At 46.1% G+C, this 24121-nt stretch overlaps 1 protein-coding gene across 1 annotated transcript; it reads left to right on the forward strand.

The window, feature by feature from the left end:
• Window positions 1-218: 218 nt before the first annotated feature.
• Window positions 219-22998, forward strand: LOC127389702 (pre-mRNA 3'-end-processing factor FIP1-like). Its single transcript, XM_051630462.1, has 16 exons — window positions 219-688; window positions 1434-1473; window positions 4359-4443; window positions 5618-5724; window positions 6764-6822; window positions 7850-7960; window positions 9824-9954; window positions 10723-10847; window positions 12053-12158; window positions 13585-13783; window positions 14646-14672; window positions 15534-15591; window positions 16166-16221; window positions 17592-17790; window positions 19503-19661; window positions 22343-22998. The coding sequence occupies exons 1-16, from the start codon at window positions 598-600 to the stop codon at window positions 22473-22475; spliced, it is 1686 nt and encodes a 561-aa protein (XP_051486422.1). The 5' UTR covers window positions 219-597; the 3' UTR covers window positions 22476-22998.
• The last annotated feature ends 1123 nt before the right edge of the window (window positions 22999-24121 follow it).

Below are 24121 nucleotides of genomic sequence, written 5' to 3' on the forward strand. Positions count from 1 at the left end.
GCCAGTGAAACCCGTGCGCTTCCCTGAGAGCTGCGCTCGGGGACGCGGGAGCCCGCCCGCCCAGCTCCGCCTGAGGCCGCGGGGCCGCGCCTCCCGCCCGCCGCGCGCGCCCTTCCCGCCCTGCGGCCGCGCCCCCCCGCGCCGCGCATGCGCCTCGCGCCGCGCATGCGCCCGCCCGCCCCGGCCCGTCGTGCGCCGCGGCGCTGGCCCCGCGCCCGGAGCCTTTTGTGGCGGCGGGAGCGGGCGGGCCGAGGCCCGGCGGCGGCCTCCGCGCCCAGCCCGCGGGATCTCGCTCTCCTCCGCTCCTCCCTCCCTTCCTCCCTGCCCGCGGGAGCCAAAGAGAGGGCAATGGCAGCGCGTTAGCGAGGCGTCCTCGGCGCGGCCCGGCGGCTGCGGAGCTCCCCGCCCCGTGCCGACCGCGACGGATGCGCGTCCCGCCTCAGGCCCCGGCGGGAGCCTAGCGGGGCCCCGGCGGCCGCCGCCGCTTCTCCTCCTCCTCCGCCTCCTCTGCCTCTTCCTGCTCCTCCTGCTGCTGCTGCGGGGGAGGGCGCGCAGCTCGGGGCGCCCCGCTCCCCTCAGCCCCGCGGCGCGGCGGCCATGGCCACCGAGCTGGAGCCGCCGGCCGCCGGGGCCGTGCCGGGCGCGGCGCTGGAGGCGGAGGAGGACGAGGAGCACTGGCTCTACGGGGGTAGGTACCGCCGCCCCGGCGGGGGGCAGCGCCCAGCACCCGCCCTCCCCGAGCATCTCCCGCCTCACGGGCCGCCCCGGGCTGGGGAGGGGCCCGGGGGGTTCCCACCCGGTGTGGGCAGCCCCGGGAGGGGGGGGCAGCTCCCCGAGCGAGCCTCGCCCTGCGGGCAGGGGCGTTAGCGGCTTTTTGGGGGGTGGGTTGTTGTCCTGACCATAGCACCGTGATGAAGAGAGGTGAACGTGATGCTTTGCTTCGATTGCCTGATCATCTAAATCTTATTAACCTGATGGATGCAGGGAGGCCCCGAGCTAACAGGGGACCGGTGTGTTTGTGTGCCTGGGAGGGAGTGTAGGACTGTGTTTAGACCTCTTTGTCCTTGTCGGGTGACCAAATGAATCCTTTTATGTTTCTTCTTCCGTGGTATGTTAAAGGTCTGTATAAAGACCTTGACAGCTGACTTCAGTTCCTCGTGTGATGTTTGCCTTTGCTCCTTTTACTGGGAAACTTCGCATATGTATTTTCAATTTTGTTGTGTGTCAATGGTGTGAGGCTTCACTTCTGCAGAGAGGTTCTGTTTCTTGAGTTGGTTTTTTTAGTTGCTCCATTTCTAGTTGAACTTTGTTGGAAAAAGAATATTCATCTTATAGCACTACTGGGTGTTTCTGTAGCCGAGACACATCTTGTGCTTAAGTTTTGGGTTTTTTTTCTTGAATAATTTTCTTCATTATTATTATTTTTTCCGCAGATGACACCACTGGTAAACAAGAAGATGGACCAATTTCTGGGTGAGTCCAGAGGCTGTTTATTAATTATGACAATACATGCTGCAGAGAAGGTCAAGCCATGTCAAGTACAGCTTCAGTTAGTGCTGTAGACCAGAAATAGCAGCCTGTTCTTGTCCCATCCCATGCCATCATGCTTTGGCTGGCAAAGCATTTTGGGATCAGTTTTTTATTAGTTTTAAATTGGATCTATTTTCCAGTTTAATTCCCTGGGAGAAGATAAAGCCTTGAGAACTGGCCTTTGTGCTGGCCTGGCATTGGTAAAACTATGGCCTGTGTTTTAACCTGGAAAAGCTAAAAACTTTGCGTCTTGGTTAAAATTTTGGTGTGATCAAATCAACAAGTTATGAGAGATCTAAGAAGTATGTGATTTGGGGAAAACTTTGAGAAAAAAAAAATCACTGGAGACTACTCAGTGATCAGTTTTGCTTTCTGTGTATGGAAAGTATTATCTGTTCTTGATCATAACTCCCCTGTATTTGTAGCTGTGTGTTTTCCACCAGCAGAGTTTTCTCTCAGCAGAAATATTAACCTGTTTGCTATTTTAAAATGTAACCTGGTTTTCAGAAGACTTGGTCTTCACTGGACTTCTGTGTGCTCAGCACCTTCAGAAGTTTACTTCAGTGTTTATTGTTCTTTAAGGTCATTGTGAATTCAGTGTCTAGAATATCTGAGCTTGTTATGGATACTGTCCTACTTCTGTAGTAAGTATCCTGTGCTTAGGGAATGTGAAAACTTACTGAAAAACAAGTTTTAGGCAGACTTGGTAGATTGCCACCTCAAAATATCATATGAGCTTTGTGAGAAGAAGCAACTTTTATTTCAGAAAGAACTGTATGGCTGATTTGCATAAATCTGTTGTTCCTTGTCACTTCCATCTGATCGTAATTTTGCTTTACAAGCGGGGTTAACAGAGCTGAGTTTCCAGCAACTGTCTCCAATAACTGCAGGATGCTTGAAGAGTATTAATGGTCATGCTAGCTCTCTTTCCTCCCCCCTCTTTTTTTTTTTTTTTTTTTTCCCTTTGTTGCACAATGAGAATGTTCCTGAATGAAGAGCTGTGGAGTGTTTTAAGAAAAATTACTCTTTGTTTGCTGTGTTGTCAACAGCTGCAGCTCCAGGGTTACATTACTGGCTTGTCCAGAGTATTTGTCTCTACCCATGAAGCAGAATCAGTCTAGTTTTGGATGCAGTATCCATGAGCATTCCTTAGCCTACAGTATGTATGAAGTGCCAGCAGTCTGTGCAGGATGCTGTAACATCAGCAATGCGTGGGGTTCTGGTGGCATTCTGGGGAAAGTGAAGTAGCTGCCACATGTTTGTTCATGCAGGTGATTGCTGTGGGCCTGTCAGCTCCTTCATTCCTGGGAAGCAAACAGGTTAGGAAAGACTGTTACTTAGCAAATGTTTGTTTGAATTCCCAATTCATAAATTTTAATGCACACCCACAGATACTTCATGTGACTTGAAGCTGAAGGTAATACTTGTCATTCTTCCTTAATTCAGTCATCTTGGATTTTAAAGAAAATTCTGGGGTTGAGGTCAATGTTACGAGTTGCTTGGATTTGGCAAACAAAATGCAAAAGGTTTTGGAGCCACCTCTGAGATTGTCTCCAGTTGTTCATCTTGTATTCCTAATGTAGTAGCCTGTGTCTGTAACTTTGAAATATTTTTAGAGGCTGATTTTCCCTTAGGCATCTTGGCTACTTTTTATAATTTGAAGTGTCTTCAGCTGTCACCTCAGGAACTTGGTGAAAATGGGACCTGTACTTCCTTGGTTATCTGCTAAACCTTTATCCCTTCTTTTAGTTCTTGGCTTGATTGTTGGATTTCTTTGTATTTGGGGCTTTTCTAATATAGGAGCTTCAGTAATTGCTCAGATTGTTCATTTGTTCTTTTTTTATGCTCAGTAGCTGCTTCTGGAGTTGCATTAGTGTGATCTTTTGGCTCCATTGTTTGGTGTCTCCTTTCCTGCTGCCTCTGAAATGACTTTAATCTGACCAGTGTTTGGATTCTGTTAAATGTTATTTATGTTTCTTTTTGAAGATTATTTTGTGTGTGTTTATTATTATGGGGTTTTAAATTAATAGCAACATCTTCACAAAGTACAAGTGGAGACCTGGGTTTTCTGGACCTGGGCTATTGTGTCTTTTGAAAAGCCGGAATTATTTTGAAGTTCTGCTAGGTTTCACCTGTGAGAAAAATGGTCTCTCTTTATATTTTAGTTTTGTAACACTTAGCATATTCTTTTCTACCAATTTGACTTTCTTGACAAATGCAATAAACAATATTAACATTTGTACAAGCTCTTTAATTGGAGGTAAATCTGAACCTGGCTGTTGTTGCATTAGGACCAATTTGTAATGATTGAGAAGATTGGGTTGATAATTATCTGTCTTGTCTTCTTTGAATTTTAACTACTCATTAATGCAAGCTATTTGTAGAAGCAATAAAATCACTTCTCCCTTAATTTCTACAAGACAGGTGTCCTTGTTGCTTGCTGAGTGTATTCACAGTTATTAGCATCCCAAAGGACAAGGTGAAGTTTTGCTTATTATGGTCCCATTCCCATCAGTTGTGATTGTGCTGAATCAAAGCTGTTCTAGCTGCCACTTACATATTAGGTGTTGAGTGGTGTTTGGTGAGGCAGCTGTGCTGGCTGTCAGGCCCCCTTTGGACGGGCTCAACTGAATCTTTCCAACAAAAGCAAAGCCAAGCAAGGATGAATAATTTTCTTGTTGCGTAATTGAGCTAACTGCCAGCAGAATAAACACACTACTGAATAAAGCCATTATATGAAAGTCACCTGGAGAAGTGTTTTTTAAATGTTTGTAGGTGAACCTCTAGATTGGGCTTGTCCACTTTCTTTTATCTATCACATTTACTAGACATGCAGAATCTTCTCATCCTTTGCAAGATGCTCCTCAGGAGACCCGACCTGTCAACAATGAAGACCGAGAGATGTCACAGCACGTAAGTCTTCCGCTGCAAATGGTAGACATGCTTATTTTTGTGCTTCTCAATACTCATGGGTAAAAAGATACAAGTATAAAGATGTTGGTACTACCTAATATGTTGCATTTGTACTGGAAGAGTGTCCTGGTAGTCAGTTCCCAGTGCTAACAACAGCAACAGGCTTCTGCTCTCAGCCTGCCTTGTGCAGTGGGTAGTGAACCCTGATCTCAGTATTGCTTATGTCCACTCATCAGCTGCAGCAGTCTGACAGGAAGAGCACAACATGACCTTACCTCTAGCTCAGTATTTAGTGTGATTTCTTGAGGGTGAGTTAAATATGGAAAACACTGGGATAGAAAGCCCAGAATGCTGGGAATCAGTTTTGATTCAGCCTCAGACCTCTTAGAATGCAGCCTAATGGCTCAGTGCTGAAAGTAGAGATCTTGCTTCCTCGCCCCCTCTTCCTCTAGTCTTTTTGATAGGTTTGTTTTCTGCTACTGTGGTACATTACATACATGTGGTATGTGTTGGTTTAGCTTGTGCATCTTGCAGCACTGCACAGCTGGATGTCTGTAAGACTCCCTTTGCTGCTGTGCTCCAGCAGTGGTGCTGCACTGGAGCTAAGTTGGCAGCTGTAAAGTCCTCATGTAAAGTTAAGTGACTTGGGGACTGATTATGCTAAATAAGCCTCAGCAGTCTCCTAACACCGAAATTGTGGTGAGAGAATATTTGCTCCAAGGTTTAGGTGAAGCCTGGTAAATGTATTTTGGTGCTTTTTATTTGTGTACTGTCACCAAGGCCCTGTGAGAGAGATGTATCAGAAAAGCCTTAGCTCTATCAAAAAGAGTTGAGGAGAGGAACTGTGGGATGTGTTGAAATTCTTAGAACTGACCTAAAGCTTCCCCACCTTCAGAAATCTCCTTATTCTCATGTGGGGTCTCTTCTTCAGAGGACATAGTTTGTTTTTGGGCACCTATCCATTGATGTTAATGGCCACCTAATTCCATGGCTTTTGCCCCCAGAGGCAACTTTGTGTAGCCCTGGTGTGTGGTAGAAAGTTACGTCTTCATGTCAGAATAATTATTTCCAGTAGTTCTTCATCACACAGGCTTTGTAAGATGTGGCTTACTGTCCTGGGGAATTTGTTAGTTTTATGTATTAATGAGCTCCTGTGTGCTTGTATTGTTGCTAGGCCCTTCCAAGTGGTGAAGATGATGAAGATGACAGTGATAGCGACAGTGATGATGATGACGTGAAAGTCACTATTGGCAACATTAAAACAGGAGCACCATCATACATGTATGTGCTGCTGATATTGGTGTTGATATTTGATCTGGGGTAGCTCTGAATGTTGATTGGCAGTAAAAGTGGGAGTGAGAGCTGATCTGTCTTCTGGGAGACGTGGGAGTAATGGCTGGAATGGGTTTGGAAGCTGATGGGCAGCTCTGTCCTGCAGTTGCTTGTGGGAGAATCCATTTATAAAATAGGAGTGACAATTCATGGGTCTGCTGTTGGAAACTTAACCAAATAATTTCTGTGCTTCATTGGGCAGAATCAAAGGTGGAAAGTTTTAACTCATTATCTGTGAAAACTTCAAGAACCAAAGTCTGTATTGATAAGAACTTGCATAAGCTGTGAATTTACTAATTTTCAGCTCTCTGATTTTTCATGGTTCAGGAATGGTGAGGCTGGATTTGCAAACCAGGAAATTATGTCAGTACCTGATTTGCATTGAATAAAAATAACAGGACTGCATTTTTACCTGCTGCTAGCAGCCTGCCTCTGAAGGAAATGTACTTAAATGTACCTTGCAGCATATTCTTTTTTTTCCACTTTATGGATCATTTCCTTCTCTTGTTGTAGAGGTGGTTTCAGTCAGATGGATTACTCTGAACAGCAGTGCTCCATCTGGTAGCAGCTCACTCGGATGTGCAGACATCCTTCTTGAAATCTGCTTCTACCTTTCTCTCCTCGTTCCATGATTTGTGTGCTGCTGTGATTTCCCTGTTGTTCAGTTCCATTTAAGTACAAAGTACATTCCTGGGCAGAATGGCAACTAACAGTCTTTAAGGTAACCTTTCCCTTCATGTCCAAGACAATCCCCTTGTGCTCTGCTGTTGGGCAGTAAGGATGTTTGCTGGGTTAGAGAAACTTAACATGGCAAATGAGTCTCATTTTTAAGGTGTTGAGACAGTACTAAGAATGTTAGAGAGGCATGAATAAACACAAGTGAACTAATCATCTTCTGAAGGATGTCAGGGCTTGAGTATGTTTTGCATTAAAATCTTCAGCCAAGTAATTTGTTCAAATACCAACATGGTGATTCTTTTTCACATAGGGGAACTCCTATGAATCTAAACTTAAAAACGGGTAGAGGCTATGGAGCATCTGCTTCAGGTATTGCTCTTGTTTTTATCCTTCACTTTTTGCACTATTTCACTTACCTGGCACTGACAGCTGGAGCAGCTGCACATCTTGGTCTCTTTTTGGAAGGATATAAAATCAGTGCATCTTATTTCAACTAGGAATAGAGTGTTTCCTAAAGATAGGTGCTCCAGGACAGTCTGAGGGTCCAGGGTGCAATGGAATGAGTTAATTTCCCATCACTGAACAAGCTGGTTATCATTGTATTTAAACTAGAAAGAAAATACTTTGATAGTTACTTTTTATAGTAAAAAACCAGAATATTTCTAAACTATATTGTTGCACTGGGGCCAAACATTCTAAATTGCCTGGGGAAGAACTCTGTTGTCAGGAGACTGAGCTACTTGCAGTGTGAGATACTAAAAGAAACAAACCCTGGCCTTGAGTCTCAGCTGTGCATATTGTTGCAGATGAAATTTCCCCCACTGTTTATACTGTGTATTGAGACTTGGATTGTGTCCTTCCTTATAAGTCTGTCCTTTCATGGGTTTTAATTAATTCCATTCCTTTAATTTCTGTATGCAAACGACTTACCTTCTGATTGAGAAAAATAAGAACAAATGCCCTTTAAGATTCTGTACCAAACAGATTTTTGCTGCTTCCAGTTAGGACAGTCTGCTTAAAACTGATGCTAAAAGCGTCTTTTGTTATGAGAAAATGTGTGGATCTTGGGAGGGAAAAAGAAACATTTTGCCTGGGGAGAATTTTTTTTTTTTTCATTTGCAGTACATTTTCTGTGTGCTCTAATAATTTACTTTGCTTGTAGCACCAGTCTAAGTTGAATTTGCTTCTCTGCTGTTCAACTGTATACCCTGGCTAGCTATTTATAGAGTGACTGAAGTAGTTTTCATTTAAAAAGTTGATTGTGGTTACCTATATACTATAAAGCCAGCAATGAATTCACAGTAGCACTTTATTTTTGATTGGAGTAATTTGCTCAGCAAATGAGGGGCTTAAAGGCACTGCATTAAATGTAGTAACAGTTTCTCTCTCTCCAAAGCCAAGTTGCAGCCCAAAGGTATTGACTTAGATGCTGCAGGGAGTATAAATGGATTGCCTGTTATAGAAGTGGATTTAGATTCATTTGAAGACAAACCATGGAGGAAACCAGGTGGGGCGTCACAGTTTCTTGTGGTAAATACTTTCTGCAGTTTTAGGTGTCTCTTTTTAATTTCATTTGTAATTTCTGTCTGTTTATTGCTGCTAGGGAGCAGGGAAGTTGGAACAATGCATATTGCTCAGCCTCTGATGCCTGTCTAGACAGTCAGTGACATGTACTGATTGATCACCTTAGAATTAGGATGCTACCAATAAACTTGTGGTTTTCATCTGAATTTGATACAAAAGTAAATGAAGCAACCAAAGAGATCCAGAGTTTTCTTGTGCTACTTTCATAAAACATACTAAGATGAAATGTTAACTGAAGCAAAAAATCCACTTGACTCTTCTCAGAAATAATTCTTCTCCCCAACAGCCCCTATATTTTATCTTTCAGAATTATTGCTATGCTAAGGAAGCAGCAAGTAACTTGGCAAGTAAGCTAAGTAACCAGCACTCTGATGAACAGAAGCTAGTACAGACAGACTAGAAAAGGTAGCCTTTATTCTGCAGGGGGGTTCCTGTTGGCTGTGAAGTGAGAAAGAGGGGGCTAGGAAGAAACTAAGAAGGAAAACAAAGAAGTTCAGAGGTAAAGCTTGGCAGTCATTGTGGCCATGCTGACATCTGACATCTCTGGGCCACAGTGAAGCCAGCTGGCCTTAAACCAGTGTTGAAGTACAAATAGGGGGAAGATGTCTGCACAGCTGCAGCCTAGAAGCTTATTTTAAATGGCAAGTAGCTTGTTGCTCAACAGCCTTTCAGGTTTGTATCCTTTACAGGTAATTGTTGAGCAAGTTGAGATCTCTTTAAATGAGAGAAAGGAAGAAGTGTGTGGAAAAACTGATAGAGGTCTGAAATACAAGCTGATAAAATAGATAAGTAAATGTCATGTTACTGAGTCTTGTGTTGGTAAAATTTGCATCTTTGGGTGGTGCAACAGGAAGAGTGACCTACCTAGAAGATAAACTTAAACCTTGCTGTACAGATCCAAGCTCAGCACGGTCAAAGAGTTGTGCTTAGCCCTTACGTGTCAGCTCCTTGTTTTAGAATTGGCCTGTCTAGGAATACCTTTGCAAAGGGGATGTCTGAGGGACATCTCAGCTGGGCTGGGAGATGCTTTGCACTGCTTCCTGTTGTGAGGTACACCTTACAGAGGTAGTTGCAGCTCTGACTGTTGCTCTGCACCTACATTTTCTTGGCAAGCAATTTGTGGCCACCTCTCTTACTCAGAAGGGTGCATGCTGAATTGGCACATTTCACAGAAGACTGTCAAAGTAAGATAACCATCTTGGAAGGCTGTAGTTAGGATCATGACTGAATTTTAATTGTTTGTGTACTCTGAGGTTTATCAATAAAAAAACCTTCCACTTTAGCCCTGTTTCATGAAGTGGGTCATTCCCAGAATCTCTTCTCAAAACAGCAAAGGCAGGGATGGTCAGGAGCAGAACATGCTGGCTTAGCTGTGCCAAGAAAAGGTTCTGTGGCACCATCTCATTTTTGTGGTGGTAGCTGGAGCCATCATCCCCCCATGCTCTTCCCAGCACTCAACTCATTTGCACAATTGCAAGAAATCAGTCTGGGATAATCCAGTAGGTGAATAAGTGATTGCAAACATCTCTTTTAATAGCCTACATGAGAGTTGTATTCTGTGTCCCAAATGGTCCCAGTGCTGTTCAGGCTGTAGTTCCCCTCCCACACACAGCCACAGCCATCTCCACTGGGGCACACAGTGGCTTTGTGACAGGATGAAATTAAGAGTAAGCTGTGCTCTCTGCAAGGTTTTTGTGTGCTTTACTCTTCATTTAAGCAGTTAAAGGGCAATTGGAGAATTCACGTCAACTAGAATCCCTGTGTTGACTTTTGCTGCCTTTGTCAGGTGCTGATCTTTCTGATTACTTTAATTACGGATTCAATGAAGAAACATGGAAAGCTTATTGTGAAAAGCAGCGACGGCTTCAGCTTGGGCTGGATCCTGCTCCTCCCATCAGCACTGAAAATAAGATCACGGTAGGTGACGTGTTACTCCTGCAAATGCTACAAGAAAACTGGGACTTGTTTTTGTAATCACGGAGATGAGAGATAAGAGCAGAAGATGCCTTAATACTTAACTGTTCTATGTTCCTTTCAGTGATGAGAAATACAAAACTATCTTAAAGATTAAATTTCTCTGCTAAAGATCTTTTCTCTGTGGAACAAACAGCTCCAGCTGCCTGGCAGGTTTGAGCCACTGTAGTAGCAAGACTTGAGTGAATTTCCAGTTGACTTTGAGGCTACTCAGCTATTATGGGGGTCTGGTTGGAAGATCCTGTGGATGTGAGAAGTGCAGAGAGAGGAGCTGGGCATCCGTGACTGGTTTGCTTGTTGCTGTTGACTGTTGCAGTTGTGCAGCTGCCTTTAGTGTTTGGAGACTTCTTTGGCCATCAGTCTTTGCCAAAGTGCATCAGTTGGCCATCAGTTCTGTTACTCAGAACTTCAGCCAAAGAGTCAGTACAGCAAGTATTACTATTTCCAGTTTTGACTTGAGGGCTACATGAAAAAGGATATGAGATTATTAAACCTTTGGACTTTCATTGGGAGACAGTGGACAGCAGGCTGAGGCCAGTTAGTTCACAGAAATGTCTGCTGCCTTGGCTGAAGAATAGGTTGCTTGTTTGCAAGAGTCCTGTGATTTTTCCTCAAAGGAGCCCTTTTCCTTTGCTGAGGGTTAATCTCTGATGCTACATTTGGTTGAAAGTAAGAGCATTCAACCTGTGTGTTACATACTGCCTTCCATAGGTTCAGCAAGGAAGAACAGGAAATGCTGAAAAAGAAGTGGAAAACAACATCATCAAAACAGAATTCAAAACAGACTTCTTGGCTCTGGTGGGAGGACGCATGAAGGCTGGACCTCCTCCTAATAGGTAAGAGACGATGCGGACATAAAGCCTGGGTGCACCATGTTCTTCATGGCAGGGAGCTGGGATCCACCTGGGCCATGGAATCTCGAGCCTGAGACAGAAGCTTTGAAACTTTACAGGAAGCTCCTGTGGTCGCTCATTAACTGTTGTCTCCAGCAGTGCTCTCCTGAGGGTTGTGCAACCCCTGCCAGCACATTGCCCTCTCCTGGGTGATGATCTCAGTCTGGTGCTGTGCAGGGAGGGCACCCAGAGCCCAGCTGAAGGGACACATCTCTGGGAGCAGAAAAAAGGAAAACAAATACTTGGGCTTTGAAGGCCTACAGTGCTGGCTGGTGCTTACTTGACTTACTTTTACTCCCACGATGCTAATTTTGCCTCCTTAAGTGGAAGTGGGTTACATGTTTGGCAGCTGATGAGAGGAGCTGTTGGTTTCTGAACCTGTGTGTGGCGCTGCCTGATGGCTGCTAATTAGTTGTTTTCTCCAATGAGAGAGAGGAACCACAAGGCTGGACAAAGCAAAACAATTGAGTCATTTTGATTGGCAGCCTCTGCTGGGAAACCACTTGGACCTTAAGAGGTTCATGGGTTTTTTATCAAAAGCTTTAGAAAAACAAAGCTATGTGAAACCAGGAGAGCCAGAGCACTGGGCTCTGGGTGTTTCTGTTGCTGTGTTCACATTGCATCCTTGGCATGCCTGTCTTGCAGAAATCAGTCAGGTATTCCAGCTTCCCACTTTGAGGAGACAACCAACTATCAGTATAAGCTGTAAAGCTCTACTCAGCCTGCTTAAGCACTTTCCTGGCATTCCTGTCCCTATTTATAGTGCCATCAAATCAGTCTGGTTTGTTTCCAGCTGTTTCATGTGTCTCATGAGGTATTTGATCTGGAATGATTGTTCAAATCTGTAGAGTGAGTAAAGGATTCCAGCTCTGAACCAGGGTGTGCAGCCCGTGTTATTACACCCGTATGTTGTGGTGCTTTGGATCATGTTGTGGGTGTTCAGAGACATAGCTCAGCCCTGCTGGCAGAGATCAAACTGCTACGAGGTGAAAAAGGACTTCTCATTCCCCTCTTGTCCAATCTGAGTGCTGGTTCTAGACATATTTCCTGGGTGGAGAAGAATGTACAAGAGAAGTCTCTCTAATAGAGGGGAAAACTGCTGTTTCCCATGTCTTTGAGCCTAAAAAGATGCATCTGCTTTGTACCAGGAAGCTGGGTGGGACGATTGATGTGATCGGTGGCCAGGCAGGCACCATTAGGAGGGTAGAAGGAAGACGCCGTGATAAGCATGCCTCTGAGGAAAACCCAATCCAGGTACATGTTTTGTGCCATCTTGGCACATTTCTGGTTTTAATGCACTTCTAGTGAACCCTGAGAAAATATCTGTGCATTCCAGGCCTCCTCTGTCAGTTTCTATCTGCAAAGCAGTAGGTAGCGTAGCAACCTTATCAAGACGCATGCATGTATCGTTCCTTTCTGCAAGTTGAATTAGTTCTGTGTTAAAACTTTATCTTGCTAGGAGCTAGGGATTGTCCTTTAAAGACTGGCCTTCTCATCTGAATGGTAAGGTCCAAGTTCCTTTTCTCATCACCTCTCCAAAGTATCCCTCAGGGCATGTAGCTGGGAGGCTCCTATGTGGATTATTCCCTTCTCCACTGTCAGGTTGAGTCTACAGTTCTGCAGTGGAGGAATTTGACTGGAGGCTTGTGTTCCTTTTTACTTTGAAGAAACATTTAGTCTGAGCATCATTAGATGCAGCCCACCCTTCAGGTTTGAGTGGGCCTGTGTTTCTGGGTCTTGGCCCTTGATAAGAAATAAAAGCCTTGGTTTGAAAACTGGACTCAGTTTTGACCTTGTGTGTCCAGTATCTGACCTTACAGTTCTGGCTGGCTTCTAGGTTGGGGAGGGTGCAAGTGTAGGCTTTGAGGACAGAGAACTCTTCTCTCTTAACCACTTTCCTCCTACCAGCCACTTCTAACTCACCAAAAAAACCCCAAATATGAAGCCTTTCCCCTGTCTAGACACAATTTCTGGTTTTGTTTTTAAATGCGTTTTTGTGGTCTATTTTTTTTTTTAATGGTCAATTTTCCAAACTGACTAATAACTAAAACCAGAGTTTGTCTAAAAGAGAGAATTTTTTTGGAAATGGTTGTTATTCCTCCCCCTTTCAAGCATTGATACCTGTATTTCCAGGTCATTCTGATATCTGCATATTGATCATTCCTTCTACAATAGTGGGTATGGGACCTGCATTTGTCAGACAGATGAGAATTCAGTCATCTTTGGCCTATATGGGCACCATCTAGAGCAGAATTTGGCCTCTTGCTGCCCTCAGGAAAGAGAAATTTTGTTACAAAAATTAAAAAAGAAGGGAGCATCACTGTGTCACCCTCCAATATGGCAGCTTCTGGTCTGAAGCCTGTGTCAGTGGCAGTTCCTGTGAACAAAATGTGTTCGTAGCCCTGATATGTCTGGCACAGCTGTGTGTAAAGCTGGAGTCTAGCCTTGCTGCTGTTGTGTGGAAGAGGAGATACTTTGCTGAGCATAATGATTGCTCTGATCAGCACTCCTTCCTCCCCAAAAGGTGTTATCCCCTGGGTGTACAGCACAGCCTGGTCTCCCAGGTATCACAGTGCTGCCTCTTCTGGTGATGTTCTTCCTTTATTCCAGCACAGTGTGTTCCTAAATGCAGGACTAAAGAGATTTAAAATACTCTCTTGTAATTCCTCTGTCTTCTAAGGTCCTTGGAGACCACGGGAGCAAGCCCCAGCCCCCCCAGCAGCCCCAGCAGCCATCACAGCCCCAACAGCCACCTCAGCAGCAGCCATTTGCACCACCAGCAGGTCCACCACCACCCCCACTCGCTGGGCCACCTCCACCACACTTCCTCCACCCTCCTCCTCCTGTTACTTCGGTTCCACCTCCCCTGCATCCTCCAGGTAGGTGTTCACACAGCAGTTGTGGCAGTTTGAGGCTTGGAGCTTCCAACCAGCCCTAGGCTTGGAGCAAATCCAAAGTTTAATGGTTAGATGCTATGTAACAGTTGAGGAATCAGGTTCTTAGACCTGGCCAGTCTTTGTTCAGTTTCTCCATCAGCCTCTTCAGCATTTGCTCTTGAACACTTAAGAAATGGCAGCCGTTCCTTGAAGGAAATTCTAGGCTTTGTTTCCATGAGAGAGTCTTTGCTGCTGATCCGTTTGCTTTATTGAGTAATATAAAGAAATGGGTTCCTCTTTATCTGTGAAAGGAGCTAAGAAGGTAGGAATTGCTGTCCTGTGTCAGATCAGGCTGGTCAGTTCAGAATCCTGTCTGGCTATAACCCATTCCAAATGTCTCAAGGGTGATGTTGGAATTGGTAATTCTGCAACAGCAGCTGTAACAAACAACTTTCCTCCTAATGCAGGTCAGTTTTTGGTTGGTTTCTGCCTTGAAATACCAAGATTTGCATTTTTCTGTGTTTGTTCTTGTGCGTTTTATTGTACTAACTGCCACTGCAGGATGATTCCTGCAGTTGCTCTCAAGTCCAAATCCATTATTTATGTTAACACTTAGAAAAAGAAATTCTCCAGTGTAAGACAGCAGCAACATTTACATTTTAATATAAAGGTAAAAAAGTAATTATTTAGGAAAATTAAATAGTATATAGGCAAGTTAGTTCTTAATAGCACCAATTATTCTGTTAGCCTGTTTGCTCAAATATGTGAAGTGTATTCAGAAGTGTCCTTTTAGGTTTAGCTTGAGCTGCAGAGGTGAGAGGCTTTACCTGTTGTCCTCACTGGTTTTGCTGGTTTGTTTCCCTAGGTCTGCCTCCACCAGGTCCTATCCCAGGTAGGTGTTAACTTGCTCTTCATATTGACAATGATTCTGAACACACCAATAGCCCCATCTGAGCACTTGGATTAAGTGACACAGGGTGACACCAAGACCCATTTTAGAGCACAGTTAATTTAAGGCTAATAAACTCTAATGCAGCATTGAACACCAGCTGCTTATCTAATATTTTGGACCTAAATAATAATCTGTAGGGCTTCTTAATGCTATCTCATGTCTCTGAAGACCAATCTAGAAAGTGAAGCAGAAAACTTCAGATGGCAAAAGCCATTTAGTTAGATTTGAAATGGTTTATTTCTTCTTACAGCACTTGCACAGCAGAAGTCTGAGTGACAAATTGGTGCTTTGTGTAGGAATTTGGGAGTGTGAGACTTAAGCAGAACAAATGCCATTTCCATCAGAAGCCTTTGCTCCCTGGTGTGCAGCAGAGGTGGTGGAGATGCAACAACCAATCTTGTGCATTCAATCCCACTAATTCAGAGCTACTGTAAAACTGAGTTTCTTCTTGCTGTAGGGTTGCAACATGTCTGCATCCCAAGAACCAGACTTTTCTGTCTTCCCCAGGACTGTAAGGGTTAATGTTTACCCCTTAACGAATCTTATGTTTGAGATGAATAAGACAAAATAGAAGGTAGTTCTTCTTTTATTTTTCCTTCCATACCCCTTCAGAACTAACAGCTGTAGGGTTTTAATTTTGGTAGGAGATACAACCCTGAAGGAAAATTACTCCATTTTAAACAAGGCCTTGTTTAGAGTAAAAAGATGCTTCAACTGCTTTGAACTGTAAACAGCAATGAAGTCTTGTTCCCTCATGGCAAGCTGTGAGGTCTTGGTGCTGACTTCTGCTTCTGTGTCTAGGGTTGTTCCCGCCTCCTCTGGCACCACCACCAGCTCTCCTCATTCCAACCTTGGATGGGTAAGACCACACCTGGGCTGAGCCATTGGTACAGCTGCACCGTAGTGAGGGAGGGAGGAGCACAGGTCTGGAATCAGGGGTAGTCCTTCTTAGTCTGGCCTTGGATTGGGGTGGGGGAGGCAGAGCAGAGTCTGTAGGGAATTCTCTGTGTGTTTGCTTCAGTTTGTCATCTTCATGGCACTGGAAGGAGTCAGTAAAATCCGTGTGTGGGCTTAGGTCTAGCATAGGATGGTTGATAGCATGTTATGTTACTCCAGATGTTTTCTAGCAAGATTCTCTAGGTACTTTGCAAGCACTGGTTATTTCCCAGGAAGCTTGTCTGATGTGCAGAAGGGAGGAGTAGAGCAGGGCAAGCACCTGAGTTACAGCAGTTTCAGAAGCTGTGGCAAAGCAACTGCACTTCTGGGCATTTCTGATGGTTTGCAATGCAAAGTGAAAGACTGACTGAAACCATGAGGTTTCCCGTGGGGATGTTCTACAGGGCTCCGAAGAAGCTGGGGTGAAGTTGCAGCACAGACACAGCTGCAGGGGTCACTGCTGGTAGTAATGTGCCTGGTTTTCTCTCTCTCCAAAGCCAGCCAGCCAGCTACAACAACAGGCAGCCTCCTCCATTTGGCTACAATTCTGCAGGTGAGCACTGAAAATCACAAACAGTTCAACTGCTTCTATCTCTCTTCTCTTGAATTTCTTAGTTTAGGCGTTTCTTAAGTTGATGGACATCATGCTTTTTAACTTTAGGGTCTTGCTTGTGCCCCAGACTATCCCACACATGCTGGGTTTGACTGCCCCATAAGATATTGGAAAGCTGAATGTTTTGCAGCAGTGGTGAAGGCAGTTTTGAAACTGAGTGCTGAGCCTCACATCACTTTTCAGTGCAGATACCCCACAACAGAGAAGCTTCTCCTGTGTGCAGCATGTTCTTGCTCACGGTCTCTTCCTTAGCCCTCGGGGACAAGCCCAACCATCAGCTTTGCATCTCCTCCTGTGCTTTTGAATGGCCTCCTTTATCACCTTCCTTCCCTCCAGGCACATGCAGGCATCTGTCTCCTTTTGTTTTGTAATGGAAGAAGCAGTGCCAGAATTTTGGCACCTTTCCTTTCCCTGTTGCAGCCCTGCCAGCTTTGTCCACATTCTCTCCATTTCCTTAGTGACCAGTACTTGGAGTGACACCTCCTTGATACCGACAGAGTCACAGGCAGCCCCACACTGTGTCTTCCTGAGAAACAGGAGCTGTCACATGTGCAGCTTTTCAGCACCTGGTACTGCTCTGGACCACGACTTCGCTGGTCCAGCTGAGCAGGGCTCAGCAGGCCAGCATCTGGATGGGGAAGTGCTGGTGGCTCTGGGCCTGTCAGGTGGCATCCCTCATCAAGAGCTGGTGCCCCTCCCTGGTCACCAGCCTAGGTCAGAAGGTACCAGGTGAGAAGTGAGACCTTGCAAGGGTGGCCAAGAGCCTGGAGCTAACTAAACTCAGCAGGCTCAGCAGCTGGCAAGGGGTGTCCCAGCCCTGCAGGCACCTTTGCTTGCTGAGCCAGGATGTCCAGGAGGGATGGATTGAAACTTTTCTCAGCAGAGACTTTACAGCATGCTCTTTAGAGGGACCTATAGAGATCAAGAGCTGGGGGAATTCACACCCTGTACAGTAACGTGGGGCTGGGAGACTTTAGAATCATAGAATCATTTGAGTTGGAAAGGTCCTTTAAGATTGTCCAGTCCAACTGTTAACCCAGCACTGTCAAGGCCACCACTAAACTACGTCCCATTTTGCAACTATATTTGTAAATACCTGGTCTTGTTTGCATCTTCCTCAAGGGAGAGGTGTTCACGTGTGCTTAGCAAACTGCTGAAAATAAAAAAGGAGGGTGAGGACAGGAGGGAGCTGGGCCATTGTTGTCTCCTTGGGTTCAGCTGAACCTCCAGAGGGTGTCCTTGGAAAGGGAGGGACAGAGGGGATGCTGTTAATGCTTCAGATGCTCAAGGGTTCTGCTGTGTCTCTGCAGATTCAGGTTTCATCAGCTACCCACCCATCTCCACATCCCATACACCCTGGGTGACCACGGTGGACAAAGGCACGAGCAGTTCCAGCAGCAGCCATTGGGAGTACTCGGGCTCCAGGCGCGAGCGGGAGAGGGAGCGTGAGCGGGAAAGGGAGAGGGAGAGAGACCGAGACCGCACTCCCACCACCAGTGAATACAACAAGTGAGTGCTCCCAGCTGCCCAGTAGGGAGCTCTGGCTTTGAGGGATGGGATTATAGATTGTACCAGTGTAATTTTCTGAAATGTCTGGGGAAGTGATACATTGGATCAGTAACAAGAGGACAAACAAGGAGCCCAGTGTCACTGCGTGATTTCCTGTGTCTGTTTTTTTTGTTTAAATCCTGCAGAACCAGTTACACTTGCTCTCCCACCTGAAATGTGAGGCCAGTAAATGAAATAGCCCCTCTCTGTTTACTAGGTATTTCACAGCTCAGAGTGAAACTATAGAAGCTGCTGCTTCTCGTCTTCTAAGTGCAACTGTCAGATCAAAGGAAAAGCCACCCTGCTTTGCTCAGCTCCTCCAGAGGCTTTCAGGGCAAGGAGGTGCCATTTGCCGGGAGTCAGCCGTAGAATATAAATCCTTAACCAGACCTTTCTGTAACCAGCCCTGGAGACAACCACCTTGGTGGGATCTGATGTGATCTCAGGTGACAGCAGTACTGGGAGCACTTGGGAAAGAAGCGCCTTTCAGCCTCCCAGTGTTGATCTAGAGAGCTGAAGTGAAGGCCAGGCTGCAAAGACTTCCTAAACCCATCCCTTTTTTGTTCTGTTACAAGCAGCATCAGTGCTTTGCAGGCTTCAGACTCAGCAATACCAATAGCCATTCAAAACACAATCAAAAGGTGCATTCCTGGCAGAGGGGTGCTGCCTGCTGGGGAACTTCCTGGTCCAGGGGCTGAGCAAATAGGGCTGGGTTTTCCTAACCTCTTTTTTTTTTTTTATAACTTACAAGCTTGTGGGCACCGTGGGTGGAAGGGGGAAGAACAGAACAGAAGACAAACTCACTGCAGTTGGGAGAGCTCAGGCTCCTACACTTCCTGAGCAGGGTCAAGCTGCAGCCATGTCCTGTGATCAGCACTCCTGAGCACATAGTTAGCATTTCTGGGTGCTTTCAAGCATGCTGACCTCCAACATCATGCTTGCCAAAGCAGCGCAAGTAGCTGTGCTCAGTGGAGTCCTTTGGAGCCCTCCCAGGTGATTGATGTTGGGCATTTATTTGTCTGGCTTGTTTCCCTGAGTGTTAGGACAGTGTTTCAGGCTTCCTTTCTCTAAGAAGATTATTGTTTCATACAGAGGGACTTCTTAACCCTTTTAAAACTTCAATAAAGACTACAAGATGTAGAAGGAAGAGGAGTGTGGGATATATCTGAATTTGGGGTGCTGTGAGGTAAAATCCAACTGCATGGGAGGCAGAATAATGAAAGGAGCATGTTTCTTTTGGTTTTGAACAAGGTAGCTGGATGTCTTGGACATACTCTGGAAGGATTGTGAGGGGAAAACCTGTGAGGTGTTGGCCCCACACCTGCTGCTGAGGTGCTCGCTTGGCCAATGCAGAGAACAAGTTTTGTAAACCTTTGTCTTGAGAACCCTGGAGAAAGCCATGATGTTAAACTGCAGTAGGCAAATGGAGAAAGTTCTTTGCCTGTGGTTTAGAAGCCAGGCCTGGATTGCAGCTTGGGTTGGAGCAGCAGCAGCAGCTGCCAATTGCTGCAGGTATTTCAGAAGCATCACAAATACCTCAGCCCGATGATGGAGTAAGAGGTGACAGATTTGGTTGGCAAGGGTGGGATTCTGCAGTCCTGTCAACGTGGCTCCTGACTTTCAGGTCCTCTGGGGTGTGTTCCTCTGCCTCACTTCTCCTTTCTCTTCCCAAGTGATGATGAACGATACCGCTACTACAGCCGAGAGCGCAGCTACGACTTTGAGCGCGACTATCGCCGGAGCCGGGACCGCAGCCGGGAGCGCGAGGATCGACACCGGGAGCGCAGGCACAGGGACAAAGAGGAGAGCAGCAAGCATAAGTCTTCAAGACGGTGAGAGCTGCTTCGGGTTGGTCTGGGCTGTTGATGGGGACACACCCCAGCTGCAGAGAAGCAGGTGGATGTTCTCTGAGTGAACTGTTGCCCTGGGTCATACTGGCTTCCCGTGACCTGCTGCTGTCCTGAGAGGTGACACCTGGGCAGAGAGCACTCTGGGGCATGTACCTCGGGAGGAGGCAGGTCTGTCATGGGGAGAGGAAGGAAGGAGTCCTTGGTGTTTGTAAGGTCTCAGTAAGGCAGCTGGCAGGATGTCAGACCACTGCCAACAGAACTGCAGCACTGTCCAATAAAGGAGAGGTTAACCTGTCCTAGACATGGCTCCAGAGCAGCATCACTGCCACTGTTTTAAAAGTACACACAAAGTAAAATGCAAAACTGCAACAGAAGCATCAGCTTTCAGTGGTAGGTGTTCTTGTCTAGAAGAGAAGAGCTTTCTTCAGCCTGTAATCTGAAATTTCCTCTTGGAGCAGGAGGCTGAGCACTGCATGATCAGAGCTGTGCCCAGTGCTTCTGCTGGTGGGGCTGATGATGATCTGGTCTAAGGGGAAACCCTTCTGGAGCAGAGCAGGATTTCTGCAATTCCAGCTTTTCTGGAAAAAACATATTTGCTACAGATGATTTTCCTGTGAGAGCATTCTTCCAGCAAAGTGACAGGCCTGGTCTCTGGGCTGAGGCAGTGCTCCGCTGCTGTGGCATTTCACATCCTGGCAAGGACTTTAGCAGACTTGCTTGGGTTTTTTGGTGCTTCAGCTTCCTTCTTTTAGGTGAAATCCATCTGTAGGTAATTACCTTTATTTTGAAATTGATATCAGAAAAACTCCTTCGTTGTGACTGGAGGCAAAAGGCTGTTCTCATCCTCAAGGAGATGAGTGAGTTTTCCAGAAAGAGCTGATTGCTGGAGAGTTGGAAACCAAGTGACTGGGAAGAAAGGCCAGGACCATAATCCAAACTGAACAAAAAACAAATGGAAGCTGAACTGATACCAGACTAACAAGCCAGTAGCTTTGAGGGTTATTTCTCAGCTTCCTCTACTCAGAATTGAAATCTGGTGTTAGATACCTGACTGCACACACCAAAGCAGTGTCAGAGGCTGCTTGAGAGCTCGATTTACAATGCAGGAGATGGGAATGAGGTGACTTTTCCTCTGCTCCTCAAGCCACGTGCACATGCTCTCTGTCTTGCTCCGAGTGGTAAGACGGGAGCATTACTTAGCTAAGGCAAATGGAGGAATACTTCTCATTTAAGGCCACTTCCAGTGCATACCAGAGTCCCTGCTCGAGGCACTTTGACATTTGAGCCAGTTGAAGGTGTTTGCAGGAAGATGAAAGGGTTTCCCTGTAGTTTCCAGTTTGCTGCAGATTGACCAGTCTGGAGGAAATCACTGACGCTTGTTTAAATATTAAAGGACAGTTGGATTGTTGAGGCAGAAGCCACTGCTGCATCTGTCCAGAAGGTGCTGGAGATGTGTTGAGAGGCATTGCCCTTTTCCTTTTTTTCATTCTAATGACTGTGAAACCGTTCATCAAACAAGTCAGAAAATTACTCAAACCCAGGAGCTTTTCAGCAGAGCTTCAGTGGTTCAGCCAGTTGGGTGTCTCTGCTGCTAAACTGGTATCCCAGCAGTGGTAGGAATTTGTCTCTACACCTGCCTTTCCCCTCACAGGGCTGGGTGGCTGCAGTGTCTGTGCTGTGTGACCATGTGTCTTCCTGTGATACATTTACCTGCTTTTTCCTGAGCTATTTTAATTCTCCCACCTTCACACTGCAGTCAGCTCTAGAGACCTCACTTGGTTTTCAACCCATGAGGAGAAATAGGTGCATGTTTGAGAAGCAGCAGAAAATCTACTCCTAGGAAGGGCCAAGAACCAGAGCTCCAACCTTCCCACTTGTCCTGATGGGAGACGGAGGCAAGTCTTGGTGAGGGGCCCTGCCCAGAGGCACAGGGCTTGGAGCCTCGTGGCCTGGTCATAGTTACTTCTAGCTGGGATTTCTCCCACATCACAGGAATCCTGTGCAAGTGTCTGAGCTGTCCAGCTGCATCTGGAAAGCAATTCTGGCTGAGGAGATAGAGGAGCTGTAAAGCACAAAGCTAGTGAAATGCCATGTTGTTTCAGTAAGCAGAAGTGGAAACAAGATCTGCCTCCCTCAGGGAAAGCCATGTTTCTCTAGCTCTTTCTTTCCTGTAGTCCTGGGATTTCCCCAAGATGTTCAAAGTGGACGTTTCAAACCCCTCTTAGATTGAGGATTCTTCTTTCTCTCAACAGTCTGGGAGCTTCGTGTTGAAGCTTGAGATATGTCAAAATGGTTAGAGTCTGTGTGGGAAGGACACAGAGATTTTGCTTGTAAAAAATACCCAGAAAGTACTCTTGCCAGCAGCCTGGCTGGTGTGCTGCCCACCTTGAGCAGGTGGGTTCCAGCAGCCTCCTGCAGCAGGGTGCACAGCCTGCCCTTGGCTCAGCACTGGTGCCATCAGGTGGTCCCAAGGAGACAAGTGAAGCCTCTCAGTGTGTCAGACCAGGACACAGTGGCACCGTGGTGCCCTCAGCACTCCTGCTGTCTCCTGTCTATACAAGATCGAAGTGTTGTGTCTCCACACCTGTGTTTGGGGCTCCTTGGGGGCACAGCTGTGCTGGTGCAGGCTCTGACATTCCCTCTCCCCTTTTTCCCCACCCCAGCAAGCAGCACGAGAGCGAGGAGGGGGAGAGTCACCGGCGCCACAAGCACAAAAAGAACAAGCGCAGCAAAGAGGAGAAGGAGGCCAGTGAAGATGGGGCCCAGGAGGGAGAGGAGCAGGACACCAAGGAGTGACCCCGGCCCCCGGGAGGAACTCACCCCTTTTCAACCAGCGTGGCATTGGTGATGTTTTTTTTTGGGGGGTTGATTTTTAATTTTTCCAAGGGAAGAGAGGCTGACTCTGGGCGAGCAGCGAGGTGTGTGGCAGTGCTCTGGGAGCTGCTCATGCAGTTAAACAACTCCTTTTTTTTTATTTTGTTTTTTTCTTTTTTTGATACGAGAGGAAACACAGCAGTACTAGTACACAAAGCACTGAGCTACTCTACTCATCGACATCCTTAGGGAGAACTTTGTTGTATCAGATCCTATGGTTTCTGATGGAAGATGGCTTCAGCTAAAACTAACCCATTTAGGTAATAGTTCTTTTTGTTTATTTTTTGTCATCATCATTCCTTTTTGAAAAACAGGACAGTAAGTGCGCCTTGAAATTTATTGTCCAAAGAAAAGTGTGATTTAGAGTCCTGAGGGCCAGCTTAGAGTCTGGCTTCTAGTAGTGAAAAGTCTCATCCCTGAATAAATTTCTTTACAGCTACAAAAATGTTTTCCAATTTCTCTGTGGCCAGCCAGGCAGCATGTGAGGAGCAACTGCTTGTCCTGGTGGGTCACAAGATCTTGCTTTGGTTGGACAGTTTTGAGAAGCTGTCCTGGGTGTTTGCACAGGATGTGCAAAGACTTCAAACCTGAGGGGTTTTTTTTATCCATTGCAAAAAAAGTTCTATATCACACCTTTAAGTGAAAAATCAACAGAAGACCCATAATAAGAGCATGAGTTTCTCTTTAATTAGTTTTTACTAAGTTTTTCAAGTATCTTCCTCTACTTCAACTTATTTGAAACTGATGTAGATCTTTGCCCTAAAATAATGTGGTTCTTAAATATGATGCATTTTTTTGTATTGTAATCTTGCAATCTTGAGTGACACGTGGTGCTGAGAACCTCAAAGCCCTGAGCCAGCAGAGCACTGTAAGAACAGCTGATGAGCTGTCACAGGGCACTTGGTGAGGCATGAACTGCAAAACCTGTAGGGAGAAGAAAAGGGTGGGAGGGTTGTTTGGTTTTAGTTTTTAATATAGCTTTTTAATGTGCCGTGAGACCATGGGCAGTGTGGGTGCAGGGGGGAGGTGTGTGCACTGAACTGGAGGTAAAGGGCAGGGTCTGGAGCAGTCACAGTGTCCTCCCTCTGCAGCCATCTCAGTTCTGGTGCAACACCACAGTTTAGGGATATGTTTTAGGAATGTGGCATCTCCAGGGTCACCTGCTTGGGCATGAGATGAGGGCAGCCAGGAATCCTGGCTGGAGTGAGGAGGAAGCCTGCACACTTCTCCTGGGCTCACAGGGGTGGGTCTTGGCTGGGATTGCCCAGTGGCTTTCAGGAACTGGGGATGAACTTGCTTTTATCCACTTGTCACAGAGGAGCAATCAAAGGGACACTGGTGAGAAGGAGTCAAGAGCCCTTGGTATGAGTTCCCTGGAAAGACACATGTGACAAATGCTCCCATGCTCCGGTTCCAGCACACAGGACCAGCTGCACCACGTGGGAATATCAAGTGGGAAAGGGGCCAGGCATCCTCAGCTGTGCCTCCAGAAAGAGCCTGTCTTCTGCCAGTATGAAATGTGGTTGTTTTGGTTTTTTACAGAACACAAACCCTGAGATCCTTGGTGC

This window comes from Apus apus, chromosome 12 (assembly GCF_020740795.1).
Source record: "Apus apus isolate bApuApu2 chromosome 12, bApuApu2.pri.cur, whole genome shotgun sequence".
Classification (NCBI taxonomy): Eukaryota; Metazoa; Chordata; class Aves; order Apodiformes; family Apodidae; genus Apus; species Apus apus.

Bases quoted from the DNA above. Each gene is read 5' to 3' on its own strand.
- LOC127389702 (XM_051630462.1), top strand. From the start codon at position 598: ATGGCCACCGAGCTGGAGCCGCCGGCCGCCGGGGCCGTGCCGGGCGCG. The intron at 689-1,433 runs GTAGGTACCGCC...TTTTTTCCGCAG, and splicing joins GGAGCACTGGCTCTACGGGG to ATGACACCACTGGTAAACAA. The intron at 13,784-14,645 runs GTAGGTGTTCAC...TTGTTTCCCTAG, and splicing joins ACCTCCCCTGCATCCTCCAG to GTCTGCCTCCACCAGGTCCT.